At 34.3% G+C, this 15,293-nt stretch overlaps 1 protein-coding gene across 1 annotated transcript; it reads right to left on the bottom strand.

Annotated features, from left to right (window-relative positions):
• Window positions 1-758: 758 nt before the first annotated feature.
• LOC140866589 (uncharacterized) lies at window positions 759-4,160 on the bottom strand. The gene is made up of 4 exons (XM_073271617.1): window positions 3,820-4,160; window positions 2,042-2,274; window positions 1,677-1,784; window positions 759-971 (listed from the first exon to the last, which is right to left on the bottom strand). Exons 1-4 carry the CDS (start codon window positions 4,007-4,009, stop codon window positions 849-851), a joined length of 654 nt encoding a protein of 217 aa, XP_073127718.1. The 5' UTR covers window positions 4,010-4,160; the 3' UTR covers window positions 759-848.
• Window positions 4,161-15,293: the final 11,133 nt, after the last annotated feature.

Here is a 15,293-nt window from a genome sequence, read left to right as displayed (position 1 = left end):
TGAGAAATATGTAATATTCCTAACCTCTTAATATTTATTTCCCCTTTTTAGGACAACTATGCATAACTAATAACTGACGGAGAAAGTGGCAATTCTAGGACTTATCGGAAATGGTCTCCAACAGAATTCTACGCTCCTTCGTGAAATTTGTTACTCAAAATCTAGTCGATAAACTTCTGATTTGACCGAGGAATACATTGAGGTTGAATTTGGATTGAAGGATTTTAAATCCATAAAATTCGATTATATTTTATGGTTATCAATTAAACAATAAATTAAATTTTAAAACTATACAATACTTTTTTACATGTTAGTTATATAACGTAGAATGAATTCCAAATGACACGATCATTGGATGAAGTTGAAATTTATCTCAGTTATAATGAAATACTATATAAACATGAAATGAGTGAATTTGAAATTTATGGTAAACACCCCTAAACAACATAAATATATCTGAATATATTTGAAATCCATGGATTTTAATCCTTCAATCCGGATTGAAACATAGTAGGAACTTTACTGCTTAGATACGACTTCAGTTTTTTTTTCTGGAATCGAAACAAAGAAAGGTTTCGGCTCAGTTTCTTAAAAGATGGTGCCAGTTTTGGTTTACTCATTCCATATTGAAAAACCGTGGTCGGGCATATAATTTTGAAATTTGAGGTTGATCTTGAATTTATATGACAAGAAAATCTTATACCTTTGGCCTTGGTTCTGTCACATAACATTAAAAAAAAAAAAAAAAAAAAAACTGGTTGAAGAATCCCATTTCTAACAGAATAAGAATTTACGTGATAATACAATTTCCCAGTGGGTAATATTGATACATGGAAGTGTTCAGTCCTTCAATTTAGAAGTGGAGCTGTTTTGTACATCCTTTCTTCTTCGAGCAGTTCATATGGGTCAACATATGGGGGTGGAGCCATTGAAGTTTTACTTCCATCATGAACGAATTCGGGTCCAAAATACTGCAGAAAAGGGAGGAGAATCAGTTGCGGTTTGACTAAGTTACAGGATATCCACATCCCAATATCTAAAAACGATCAAAGAAATTTAACAGGATCACAGCGAATAGACACCAAAAATGAGGTAATTCAGCAATGTAGTTAACCAATGACCATTGCTGCAAACTTGCAATATGATGATGAAAGTCGATGTTAGGATAAGATACCACCCAATAGACAATACATGATATGAGCCCAAGTAACATTAAGTCCAACCAATAGCAATACATTTGATAACAAATCCAGTTTTTTTTTTTTTTTAACAAATCCAGTTTTTTTTTTCTTTTATATGACAAATCCAGTTGGCTTAAAGCCAGGAGCTAAGAATCCGAAATCAGATAAAGCTTCTGTGTGACATAGAACTCAGACACAAACGTCTTGTGGCATTTTCTCAGGCAATTTTGTTCATTCTCTTTGCATGAATAGTTCGAATAGCACAAGGTTGGACTTATCAGACTTATGACAGAATTCAGATAGGATCGTCTCGTGCCACTTTCTCTTCCGATATTTGTTCGTTCTCTTTACGTGGTTAGTTTGAATAGCACGAGGTTGGACAAGAACCAAAAGGTAAGTAAGTATCCCCAACACATCTGATTCTACTGAAATGGTAATACTGGATCATTTACAAATAGGGGCAACAAATAATGCAAGGTTACCCAAGAAAGTTACCAGATACAAAGCACAGAAGAATGCAATAGTTGCAAGAATCAACGGCCAGAAGGCAAGAAAGAATGTTCCTCCCAGGGTAAGCAAAAGTTTAGCTCGCGGGATCAAGCCCTGTATCACAAGGCAAAGGTTATATACAGATCCCTAGACCATTGTTAAACGAAGAACTTGCACTGCTTCCAAGAAAATGAACAAAAGGGGTAGACTGATACGGATTGGATCCATGTAAAAAAAAAACAAAGAAATAAATCTTCACGTTGTATTTATATTCAGAACAAAATGCATTTCCGGGCCACAGTATAATTCCTAAAAAACCAATGATACTCAATAACTCAGCTTAATAAAAGAGAAAAAGATAGTCATCCAACCTCTAGGCCTTCACTATTGATTGCCATCGACTTTTCCCTCTGATTAGATATGCTTCTTTCATCATCTGTTGTCACCCCATTTCTTCTTTTGTAACTCCAACCCCCATCTTCTTCCCTGAATTTTATCTCCTCATCTCTGTCAGTGCTTCTATTTTTTTCCTCGAGCAAGGAAGAAGAATTCATCCCTCGCCTCTTCAATTCTTTCATAAATAAAGACTCTGGAGGTTCTTCACCTAACATTCAAAGGTACATAGTAATTAGCATGAATTAACTTAATCGATGACAGCATTCAAAGGAATACAAAAATCAAGGCAATTCTTTCTGCAGGGTATATCAATTTACCCTGTGCAAAGATATCAAACTTTCACTCTGCCTCGACAAAAGATTTATAGCAACAATCTTCCCAAATGAATTAGTCCGGGCATTTACACTCAGTGAAGTATTACACCAAGCAGTTATGGCCTATGGGGAAAAATATTAATACCAAACCAGGTAATTTAAAACAGAAACATGATAAGTTAAATATTGAGTAAACTGTTAAACTGGATAGAGTTTTTTCCATTTTTATCCCACGGGAACTAGTACAAAATTTTGTTGGGATTTTCTGGAAAGTGGGACTTATACACACAGCAGAAAAATAAAAAGTTTTAGTGCGACATCACTGGGGAATGAGGTTCAGGTCTAAATTTTATGACGTCTGTCTTAAACCTCCAATTATCTTTTCTACAACCAAATAGATCTACTTCAGTAAGCAGTAGTGCAGTACTATATATCAGGATATTTAGTAGGAACTACTAAAAAATCAAGAATGGTGTTTTTCAACAAGCAATGCCAAAATAAGCATGAGTATACAAGTGATGCCAAAATTATACTGATATTTGAAATAAGGAAGACTTAAGTAGTGTTTGAGAGAGCTTCTAGAAAGCACTTCTCAGTTTCTCATTAACAAAATTTCATAAAATTGCAAAATTTTGTTAATGAAAAGCTGAGAAGTGCTTCCTAAAAGCTCTCCCAAACACTACCTTAGAATAGGTAAAAAAAAAAATCAACAGAACTACAAATATGAAGCCTAACATTTTCTTTGTAAGACAAGAAATAAAATGCAGTACCATTGATAACAGTTTTCCAAGAGTAGGAAATAAGCACTTGAACAAGACAAACATTACAGCGGAATCAATTCTGCATCATATGCAAATACACGTGCATCTTTATCTTCTCTTCATAGCTCATGGTGAGCAGTTTAAAGAGTCCTATCACCTTCAAGTAAAGCTTCAAGAAGGGAATTGAAGCAAGCCACTATGACTTACTTACGATTTTGGTCCACGCTAATTAATTTATTACTGTCCTACGAAATCCAGCCTTGTCAAAATATCTCCAAACTACACTTGCCAGGTCAAAAATCAAAGCTTCTATTTCGTCACCTACCCACTGATGGAACAGATGGATTTCGTGTAATTACACCAGAGAAAGACACTAATTATGTTTATACCTATGTACTGCAATCACAAGCAACCATATCCACCAATACAAACTCTGTAAGCAATTCGGTAATAAATTGTGGCCATGAAAGCACTTTTAAGGCATTGAATCATCACAGATATTTTATGAATTTAGAATTTTCATCATTATACTACATGCGTGCTTAAAAATCAACATATGTATCAAATCGGCAAAACAACCAAGCAGTTGACGGAATCAGCTGCAAAAACTGAGAAATTTCAAGTGATTACATGTTTAAAAATTACATACAAAATGAGAGGAACAATACTTGTACTCACCTTTGTTTTGATCATCACTTGCCCCAGCTTCACAAGTAACCCGATACCTCCTGTAATCAAATGCGATCCCCGAATTCTGAAGCCTGAAATTCCGCCTCACAGATGATTTCACATTAAATTCCAAGCAGGAGCATCCGAATTTCGCGAGAAAATTCCACGGACTGGATTTCAACAGCTGAAGGCAAGCCATTGTCCCTTCCTAAATATCAAATTCGTTTCCTTCTCTTCTTCTTCTTCGATAATCAACTGTATCGGAGTAATGAGAATTCAGTCACGGAAGCTAATAATGTGAAAGAGAGAGCTCGAATCAGTTGAACCAAGAGTTTTTTCCTGCTGCAGAAAGAGTGGCGGAAGTTGCGCAAACAGCGTATGTTAGAAAAGGCGGGTTCTCAATCACTATTTTGCGCCAGATTTGTGGCGGCTTTCTGTGGACAGGGTACCGGGTGGGAGCTTGCTGACGTACAACCGTTGGATTTTTATTCTACACGTGGCATTATCTTACTCGTTGATATAATTTTTATTTCTTTTTTTGTTTTTTTGACATTAAATATGAGTTTTTTTTTCGTTAAGTTTCGAATTCGAATTCGAAATTTGTCAACTTGATGCTAAATGTGCTACACATCTTCGACGGTATTAATGTTAAGAACTTTGTTCTAATCTTGAATCACATGTAAATAATTTACTTTGAATGAATGAAAACAACATAGAATTATTATTATTTTTTAAAAAAGAACAACATAGAATTATAAATATTTATAATATAAACAACATAGAATTATAAATATTTATAATTATATTTATAATTTAGTAATTTGCATAGTTGTTTAAATGAATAAAGAGAAATATTGTAAAATAGGGAAAATTAATAGGAGTAAAATTTGAGAGAAGTTAAAGAGATATTTGTGAAAATTTTAAAAAAGTTTCACCAACTTACCATTAAGGGCTTCTACTTATAGTAATATATCTGTACTTCATTATCAACGATTATATTAGAGTTTCTAAGAAGTATTTTTAAGTTTATTCTTAACAAAATTTAAAGTACTTTTTAGAAGCTCTTTCAAACACTTGTTTACGTGCCCATCAAATCTTAACTTTGCGATGAAGTTTTTCGTTCAACACTCATTTATAATAAAATTTATATCTAATGCAAATTCTAACTATTTAATAAATACGGAGAAAAAAAATAAAATATGAGTCATCTTGTTAAAATAACTGTAATATTCGATTCACAAATAACAAATATGATAAAAAAAAATACATAAATACATCATACACAATACGTTACTTCAATAATATGTCAAAAAATATTTGAAATAATTACATAAATACTACTCATATATAGATATTTTAGATTTGATAATATTTTTCAAATCTGTGTAATCTAGTTCTCAAACCATCTATTCGTCCATATACAACATAGCTAGCTCTTTTAATATATCTTTTAATATTTTTGAACAAAGATAATTCTTTATTATTTCAACTTGAGAAACTCTTCTTTAGCTGATATAATTGTTCCTAATATGATTAAAAAAATTTGATAGTCAATATTTGCATTTAGAAATAAACCATTCAGTTTTGTTTAATTAACGGAGCATGTTAGTTATTCATTTTCAATTGTTTAATAGAATGTTATCAACTCTAAATACAACTCGTCATCATTAATTTCTGGTTCATTATTACTAAAAAATATTTGAAGGTTCAAGCAAGTCTCCTTCAATTTTAAGGTTTAATTTGTTAGTTTTTTCAATTTTTTTTAAAAAAATCAAATTAAAGTTTCTTGATATTATTTACGTTATTCAAACCGAACTTGGAAAAAAATTTAAACTTGATCAATTATAAAAAAATAAATTAAAGTTATTAACTTTATTTAACATTAGTTAGTTATTTTTTTTTAAAGAATTTCAGTGAACACCAATTTAACATATATATATATATAATTTTTTAAAAAAAATTATTTGAGCCCTTTTCAGAGTCGGGCCTTGAGGCGGAGGCCACTTTGTCCGACCCTGAATATATATATATATATATATATATATATATATATATAAATAAAACGCAAATTCTTACTTTTATTTCGTTTTTTTAATTAAAAATAAAAATTAATAGTTGTAAAACAATTAGTGTTATTGTTTCCCATATTATATCATTATTTTTGTTTTGTTAGATTTAAAATAATGAATTTTACTTCAAACCGGAACCGTTACAGAAACCGAAACTGGAACCACATCTAATTAAGCACTTGGGTTGTGATTTCACATTTTATTAGAAGTGGTGCCATCGATTACCATTGTACATTCTGCGCGGAAAAAGAATCATATACTTCCTATGAAGCCGTTGGAGAACCAATTTATCATCCATATTATGATAAATCATAAGTGTGTTGTTTCAGGTTTTTGAAAATTAAAGAAATATATTATTCAATTAAACGTTGTTTAATGTCAAAAATTCAATTATTAAGTTTTGCTATTATATAGGGGTGAAATAGGGTCGGGATCCGTCCCGTAAACCCTCTACCCAACTCCCGTCCCGAAAAGAATTGAAAAACTTTTTTTTCTCTCGATCCCATACTCGAAACATTTCGGGACCCGACTATTCGGAATCCCGAACATTCGGAATCCCGTTCGGTAGGGAGAGAAAACCCCGAATTATAAAAAAAAAATTTGATTATTTTATTAAATATACTATTTAAAAACTTATATTTTAAAATAAATATTTAACTTAAAATATTTAATATTAAAATATTTTAGATAATGTTTCAAGGTTTTGTTAAGAAAAAAAATGTATCGGATAATTATTAATAAAATGTTCGGATACAATTACTAAATAAGTTTTGTTAAATAGATTGCCAAATTAATCTCTTGAGTTTTGTTCTACATATATGTTCTAATTAAATAATTATAAATATGAATTAATTAAATTATTAATTTATTTTTAAAAAAAATACACACAAATAAAATGAAATTTCGTGATTTTATAATTTTATCGTTTCAACAATAAAAATTATGCGAATTAAGTCCACAATTAATGTGTTATATGAGTTGAAACCTAATAATATTTAGCTTATTATATTAATAAAGTTATTAATAAAATATATTATTATATTATTTCGGGACGGGTCAGGAATCCCGTCGAGATAAGGTTTTATTCCCGATCCCTCTCCCGATATTAATCGGAATGAAAAAAAAATCCCGAAAGCTCTGGTCGGAAAAATTTTGGGTTGGGATTTTTTCGTGACGGGAATGAGATGGGATTCGGGAAGGGTCGGGATTTCGAGAATTTTTGCCACCCCTAGTATTATACAACATACTCTAAGAAAAAAAAAATAAAATACTACATCAATTAACTCAACTGAACGATGTTATTCAACCGAATCGAGTTAACCAAACTAGACAATTCAACCAAAGTCAGTAAACTAGTCAAAAGCTAAACTGGTATATTACTCAATTGAACTAGACAATTGAAATGATCAAAGAGACCCTAACTGGAAACAAAAGAGTTTTCTACGACAAAATCATAACTACAATTACTTATTCTCGACTAGTCAAGGATGCTCGAATAGACTGACCAAAACTGAAGTTAATGACGATGACATATTTTTGGGATATTCAAGAACGTCAGTCTTAGTCTATAAATCTTCCCAACACATTCAGATGACTTCAAATTTGACTGTTAGCTATTTTTGGATAAAAACATCCATAAATTTTGGACATCGCAACAGTAGTAGTGCACAAAGTTGTACTTTTTATCAAAATCTGTGAGAGGAAAATATATATTTTGAACGCATTTATGATCATTGGAATCGATGCCTATGAATAGTCTTGAAGATCAGTCGAAGAAACTCTCTAACTTTCTACGAAGGATTGCAATATTTGAACACATGCTTTCAGTCGCATTTTCGAGATCACAAGTCTTTACGATATATTTGATATACTCAAGAAGCACACTCTCAAAAGTTACATAACTAATCAAGTAAGGATGATATTGTGCTAAGTTTTCAAAGTGTATTAATCCTTCTATTTGTAAATTATTTGAGGATTATTTATTCATTGAGTGCTAGAAATTTCAGTCGAGATAGTGAATTAAGTCTTGAATGAATCGGACTCCTAAAATTTATTGTAATACTCAAATCTTGTAGTGAATACCTTCCCAAAGGAAGAAGAACAAGGTGACGTAGATTAATTATTCAATCTCCAAAGATTATACACATCTCTTGTGTTCATAATATTTCGGTCGAGCCATATTTTTCAGTGTTCTATCTGTCACATAGTATTTTTTTCACACATATTGTTGGCTAATTGACATCGACAGTCAAAAAAGAGCATGGAGTTCAATTGACATCTCAGTTGAACTAATTATTGAAGACAAAACTTTTGAAGCATGTATTCATCTCCCGATCTACACATATCATCGATGTAACATATAAGATGAAATTTATTTTATTTGATTGGTAAAGAATCGTAGATAATTATTGGACGGGTAATTAATTTTGTTTGAAGATGCATTACTAACAATTAACATGTAAATATGCATAATAAAAAATGCTTTTCATAACCGTTGATGATTCATATAAAATTATCACCGTTGTATAAAATTACCAAATTCTAAAATTCTTTAGAAAATATATGATTAGTGTTGTGCAACACAATTTGAATATCTCCACAATGATACGATATTGTCCACTTAGGATCTAAACCTCATGACTTTGATTTTGGAATTCACCCAAAAGACCTCATACTAATGAAGATATCATTCCATATATTAACCTGTTATCACTGGAAAAAAGTTGGGTAGACGTGACAACATTTCCAACCAGATCTTCTTCCTATTCACCTTGGATCCGCAACCCAACTGGTCTCATGCACACCTTAGATAACTCGTGAATGGGTGCCGGAAGAGTTTTCAGGCGTGGTAACTCCGATGCCTAAGTCAATAATGGGCTTATTGGAATAGAAACACAGAAAGATAATACAAAAAAGTGCATAGTATATGGGTATATAATATTATATGTAGATATTGAATCCTAAATTTTGGTGATAACAAAACAATAGTTCATTGTTATAGTTCGGCCGCCGCTTGCATGTAAAAGAGAGAATCGAGAGATATCCACTGAATCCAGCATATCGGCTGACTACTGGAAGATATCGACTGAAGTTTGAAGTATTGGAAAATCTAAGCATGCCAACCGAAATTGAAGATATCAACTATCTTTAGTCAGTCGATTTGAGCATATCAACCGACCAATGTTCGACTAATCTAAGTTATCAGGATTAAGGTCAATCAAAGTTCACAAGTCTCTAGGATATCTACCGAGTTCATGAAGTCACGAATTCCCAGTATCGGATCATTGAGAAGACAACTTAATGCAAAGAACAAAGCATTTAAAGAGTCGTATGATAAAGTATGAAAAACTATAAATAGCATTTAATGCGAAGACACATTAAATAGACAATTAAAGGCACTCCGAGTACATATATTTAGAAAGAAAACAAGCCTCACTTCACAAAATAAGGAATGCTATTTGACATACAAGACGTTTTCTACCGTTGACAAAAGAAAAAGACGTTGAAAATCTGATATAAATATCAGAGCACATCGAGAAGAAAGAGACACCGTTTTTACGAAGATTCAAATACTCGAGAACTTGAAAATACTGTGAACAATCTATTGCTCTCTCAACCCTTTGCTCTAAAGCATATCTGATCTACCAAGAGATCTACTCAAGGGTTACTCAAATCCAAGATGTTATTTGAAGAACATCAATCGATACAAGGATTTGCGATTCTAAGCCTTCAAACAGCTTAGACATTCATCATCACCAACTGAAGAAAGTTTGATAATGTAACGTCCTGAATTTATCTTAATTGAGATTATTTGAGATATTTGGTGATTACAAAATTCGAGGACCAAATTGATATTTGATCGGGGGTCGTTTTGCAATTTTCAAAATTTCAGGGACCAAAGTGCGATTTTTGGAATTTGAATTAGTCAATATATTTAAAGGATGACTAAGCTCTTCCCTTCCATTCTTCTTCTCCCTTGTTCACGGTTTCCTCCATTAGAGGGCAATCAACGTTCATCCAAGATTTTAATCTTTGGTTTCCGCTCGATTCGTCCGATAGAAATTAAATCTGAAGGCATATTCGCGATCACGACATCGAAGGCTTTGTTCTATCGTAAGTATTTCTCCGATCGGATATAATTCATTTTTTTCAAATTTTGTTAGAATCGTATGATTTTCGGGTATGCCGTTTATGAGCTAGCATGTATCGTTATTTATTAGTCGGATCGAAAAAATAACGTCGTTTGGAATTGATATGAATTTTCGAAGACTTATTCAAAATGGGGTTTTGTTAGTTGATGGGATTGAGTTTTTATTGATGAGTTGGTATTGGTTTGAATTGATTTGGTTATATTTATTGTTGTCTGTGATTTTTGGTTGATAAGAATATAGTCGTTATGCCGCCGATTTGTGTTTTGGGATATCGGTTGATTTGAATCGTTGAATCATATTATTTTGAGTTTGAATATTGATATTGATTCGATATTACTTCTTACATATTTGGTTTGAAGGCAGTTGAGCATGGAGTTGCAGAATTTGGATTGAAAGAGAATTGAAGCCGGTATTGTATAGATTCTCTATTGTCGATTGTTTGAGTTTGAATGAGTTTTGAATTGAGTTATCTTTGGATTCCAGGATTTGGAGCTTTGATTGAGAAATATAAAAGCTGATATCGATTGTATAGGGGATTGAACTCGAGATAGAAAATCTTCGAGTTACCCTAAAAACCACATACTTATATGTTTATGTGTTCTTGATTGAGAATGTGTTCTTATTGTTCATATGGCATTTAATAACTACCTCTCGAGTCAGATAAGGACGACGAGGAGTTTGGATAACTGTATCAAGATCGGATATGAATCTCGATAGTAGAAGAAACTCATGAATCATCCATTTCATATACATTATATCATGATTTGATATACGATCTTTGTTATTTGCTTATGTCTCTTTTACTGGGATTTATTCTCACCAGTTTATTCGGCTGTTGTCTTGTTTTGTATGTGTGCTTGGCAATAGCTAGGGTAGGATCAACTCAAAGATCGCATGGAAAGTGGGGATGTGATGATAGAGTGAGGACTTGGTGTTTAGAAGTTGATTATGTAATCGAACTTATATTGTATTCGAACTTGTATGAGTTTGTATTGTATAACCTAGAACCGAAGCATGTTCAACTAGATCGGATTTTTGTACAAATCTAGAACCATCTTGTTCGGTAGTATACTTGTTGTATGAGCTTAATACATGTTGAAATGAGTATTTGGAGTTGTGTTTTGATTTTTATACCAGTTGTTGCCTTTGTTATTTTTTAGATTTTTAGCAGGGCATAGACCCCATGTCTACGTCCGTGTACCCTCTCTTTTGTGAATATTCAGATTTTGTTCATGCATGGATCCCAAAAATGCATCCGTGCATGGGTCCGTGTGATCAAGGTTGGAGGCAGTAACTTGAATTTTTTGAAAAGTTGGGCACGGAGGGTGCACGGGGTCCATGCAGAAAACAAAGAATTGGTATTTTAGTGTATTTTGGATGAACGGACCTTGACCCAAAGGTGGCACGGGGTCCGTGTACCCTTCAGATTAATGCATGGACCCGTGCACGGAGGTGTGCATGGGGTCCGGGCATGTTCTTCTAAAAAAAAAAATTCTTTACCTTTTTGTTCCGGACTCTCTGTCGATGATTGTATGTTTTATTTAGATGATTAGAATCAAGGTTCTCACATTAAGTGGTATCAGAGCGATAAGATATTGGATTGAATTTAGAAGCGAGCGGGGTAGATCGAGTCCGCTTGAAGTGATTCTCTCATACGATTGATTTATTTATTTGATTATTTAAATTTCATGCGAGCATGCTTTAATTTGATAATTATTTGATACATGATTATGTGTTTTGAATTATAAATCATGAACTAATTGAGATATAAAATGTATTTGATTCCCGTATGGAATCCGAGTTCTCTTGAGGTTTTATGAATAATCAGAACAGGGCTTTTTGGACACCGTGTGATATTTGAGTTGAGATTTGTGTCCTAACCTTGTGACTATCAGATGGGTCCTCGGTGAGTTATTAACAGGAACCAACCAGCAGTAACTCCTCCGAACGAACATGCTAGTACTAAAACTGATCAGATGGATGTCACAGCAATGCCTATGGAAACCTTACTGAAGAGGTTCCAATCTTTCCGACCACCGACTTTGAAGGGTACAGAAAATCCAGTTGACTGTGAGAGTTGGTTGGATGAAATAGATTAGTTATTTGACTCCCTCGACTATAACGATGATCGCTGAACCGGGCTAGTCATTCATTAGCTGCAAGGTGTTGCTAAGAACTTGTGGAACACGACGAAGAGAGCCATTGAAAATCGAGGTATGGTTATTACTTGGGATTTGTTCAAAACTGATTTCTATAAGTGGTTTTCCCAGTTTCGTACAGAAAGGATAAGATATCCGAGTTTGCTAATCTGAAACAAGGGAACTTGAATATCGAGTAATATGTGACTAAGTTTGATAGCTTGCTGAGGTTTGCACCGCACATTGCCGAAAACAAAGAGGCAAAAACAGATCAGTTCATTAACGGTTTGAATCCCAATATCTTCATTCTGGTGAACACCGGGAGGCCTGATAATTTTGAAGATGCTATGAATCAAGCTAAAGGAGCTGAAGCAGGCTTGATAAGACAGATAGGAAATCAGTTTGTACCTCAGCAGTCGAAACCGCAGCAGAATCAGCTGTCTCAGTATCGGAACCAACCATCACAATATCAGAGTCAGCCACAGAGATCCGAGGGAGGTGGCAGTAGCAGTAACAGAAGGGATTATTATTGACAGAAGGGGAAACAGTTCAAGAATCCAGGAAGTAGTTCATCGAGTTCCAGTGTCTCGAAACAGTTTGGTTCAGGGCAGAGTTCTGGGTTCTCAGGTTTGCTGTGGAGCAAGTGTGGATGTGAGACCTCGGTTCTAAACATCTAATCTTGAATTAAACAATAATTAAGCATATAAGATCCAAGATTAAAAGAAATAAATTTTTTTTTGAAATAGTGCCTCGCTCGATCGGTAAAATCCAACCGATCGAGCGAGCCAAAAGTCACAAAATTTCTGCTCGAAGAACACCAGCTCCGCTCGATCGGTAAGATTCAACCAATCGAGCAGGCCACTAAATGCAAAACAGAAACTTGGAACCATTGTCATCGCTCGATTGGTTGAATCTTACCGATCGAGCGGTGACAGAACAAAGCTAAAATAAATAGCAGAAAACTTGCCCAAGCTCAAGTCCTATACATAAAAATGCATAACAATGTTCATAGTACGTGCAACGACGACATACAACTTGAATAATTGCAATGTCGATACAACATAAACAACGAAGTTCGAGATCTAAACATGCTTCAAATCATAAACTAGATTGACATGATAATTCGACTTCTAAATCGAGTCCCACTTTTATCTCTCACTCTTGATGCTAATCAGGTCTTTGCTGACTTGATCCTGCCCCACCTGTTGCCAAGTACACATACAAAACAAAGCAACAGATGGATAACTCTGGTGAGAATGATATTCCCAGTAAAAGGAACATACCATGAAAAATAACAACAACATGCTTTTAAGACAACAACATATTCAATATCAATGTAAATGAAATGCATGTATTTAAAATCGGGATATCAACTATGATAAACAAGGGATTGCTACTATGCTTTTGGAATCCCGAGGATGAGATCACGTAACAACTCACCGACTCTCCCAATCGAGGTGGTGCCACATATCCCAATCCCCTATAATTTGGTGCGACTATGAGGAGTATGCTGACACTAGGTGAACTTCTACAACCCAGGCCATGTTGGAGAACGCGGCGATCAGATCAATCAGGATTGATACCCGGTGCAGCGGAAGTTTAAAAATTTTATATGGAACGATTCCATAATGGGTATCAAAACTTTACGATTAAATTGTGTGTGTAAAAAAAATTAAATAACAATTATAAATTTTTACCTCCAATCTCGAATCGAGATTTTGGACACCAACAGATTGCTCTGCTCTTGTTGTATATCCCTGGAACTGATGGACGAACTGTTCTTCAATCAGGTCCACGAACGGATAATTAATCCCTCTGATAGATTGCACTAGAAAATCTATCAGAAGTTTCTACGAAGAGAATTAACGAATTTGATCCGTTAAACCAGACTGTAATTCAAAATTCACAGACTGGATTTTTCCGAGCAGAGGGGAGGGGGGTCGGCGGCCACACTTAGAAAAATAGGGTTTTTTCGAAAATAATTTTTGTGACCTGTTGTGTGTAATTTCTGTACTGCAATAACTTATTTATAATGTAGGCCGCTAACAGCTTAGGGCCCATTAGTCATAAGTTCAAGCCCGACAAGCAAAGCCTGCATGTTTAGAAATTAATATAAAATTCATCATGACTCCGATTGATAAACCGATTTCACCAATGTGCACAGAAACCATTTTTGCACCTTTTAAAGTCAAGATAAATTTTTCTGAATCCGAATTCAGTGATTTCCAAAAATGCCCATCCCTATGTCATTTTAGGAAACCTTACTCCTCTACTCTTAAATAAGAAGTCCAACTTCTTTGTTCATTAAATTTAACTCTTTAAATTTAACTATCTCAACGGGGATTAAAAATCCATTACTCTGTGTGACCCTCAATGGTTCAGGGATACAGCTAGCCGTGGGCTCAAAACTCCTTGTGACTCGGAACAACAATTTACGACTTGCCCATCGAATCATGGTAAGAGCGCCTAGCACCATCGCCCCATGATTCCCTAGGTATCACTGATAGTGCCTGCAAGAACCAATAGATTTTGGTTAGCGTACAGTACGGTCCCTTCATCCATATATCCCGATCGAATCAACAACCATTGGTAAATCGAGAGTCGTTCGAGATTCGATAACTATGCAATACATCTTGAAGATCAAATAGTGACATCGCATGTGTTACTAAGAAACCATTTCTTAAAACACATCATGTACTCTGGCCAGAGATTCGTCACACTAATATCTCCTCAGATCGCATAGGATATCCACACTCGCAAGTATGTGGTGAATCCTTGACAACAAAGCATCGACTCCTATATGTGTTGTAACTGTACCCAATCCCGACACCTGATGACCCCAATAGAGTCGGTAAACGAGTCAAAGCACAGTACTAGCATATAGAGTCTCAATGATGTTTCAAGTAGTAAGGACTAATGGTGTACAACCAAAACCGCGGACTTTATCCACTCGATAAGTGATAACCACTTGGAAAGTCCGGATAGGGTAGTTCGATCATTCATCGTATGAATATCCATTTGCATGCTTCGAACATCTCTATGTTCCTTACCAATGAAACGTGGTACTCTGCATCGCAAATGCTAGTCTCAAACTCGAGCGATCCTTATCCTTATTATCGGACGGC

This window comes from Henckelia pumila, chromosome 4, assembly GCF_033568475.1.
Source record: "Henckelia pumila isolate YLH828 chromosome 4, ASM3356847v2, whole genome shotgun sequence".
Lineage (NCBI taxonomy): Eukaryota > Viridiplantae > Streptophyta > Magnoliopsida > Lamiales > Gesneriaceae > Henckelia > Henckelia pumila.
Note: the sequence above shows the minus strand (reverse complement) of the source record. Positions and strands in the feature narration are given on the sequence as shown.

Bases quoted from the DNA above. Each gene is read 5' to 3' on its own strand.
- LOC140866589 (XM_073271617.1), bottom strand. From the start codon at position 4,009: ATGGCTTGCCTTCAGCTGTTGAAATCCAGTCCGTGGAATTTTCTCGCG. The intron at 2,275-3,819 runs GTGAGTACAAGT...TTTGAATGTTAG, and splicing joins AAGTGATGATCAAAACAAAG to GTGAAGAACCTCCAGAGTCT. The intron at 972-1,676 runs GTAACTTTCTTG...CCTTTTCTGCAG, and splicing joins TCTTCTGTGCTTTGTATCTG to TATTTTGGACCCGAATTCGT.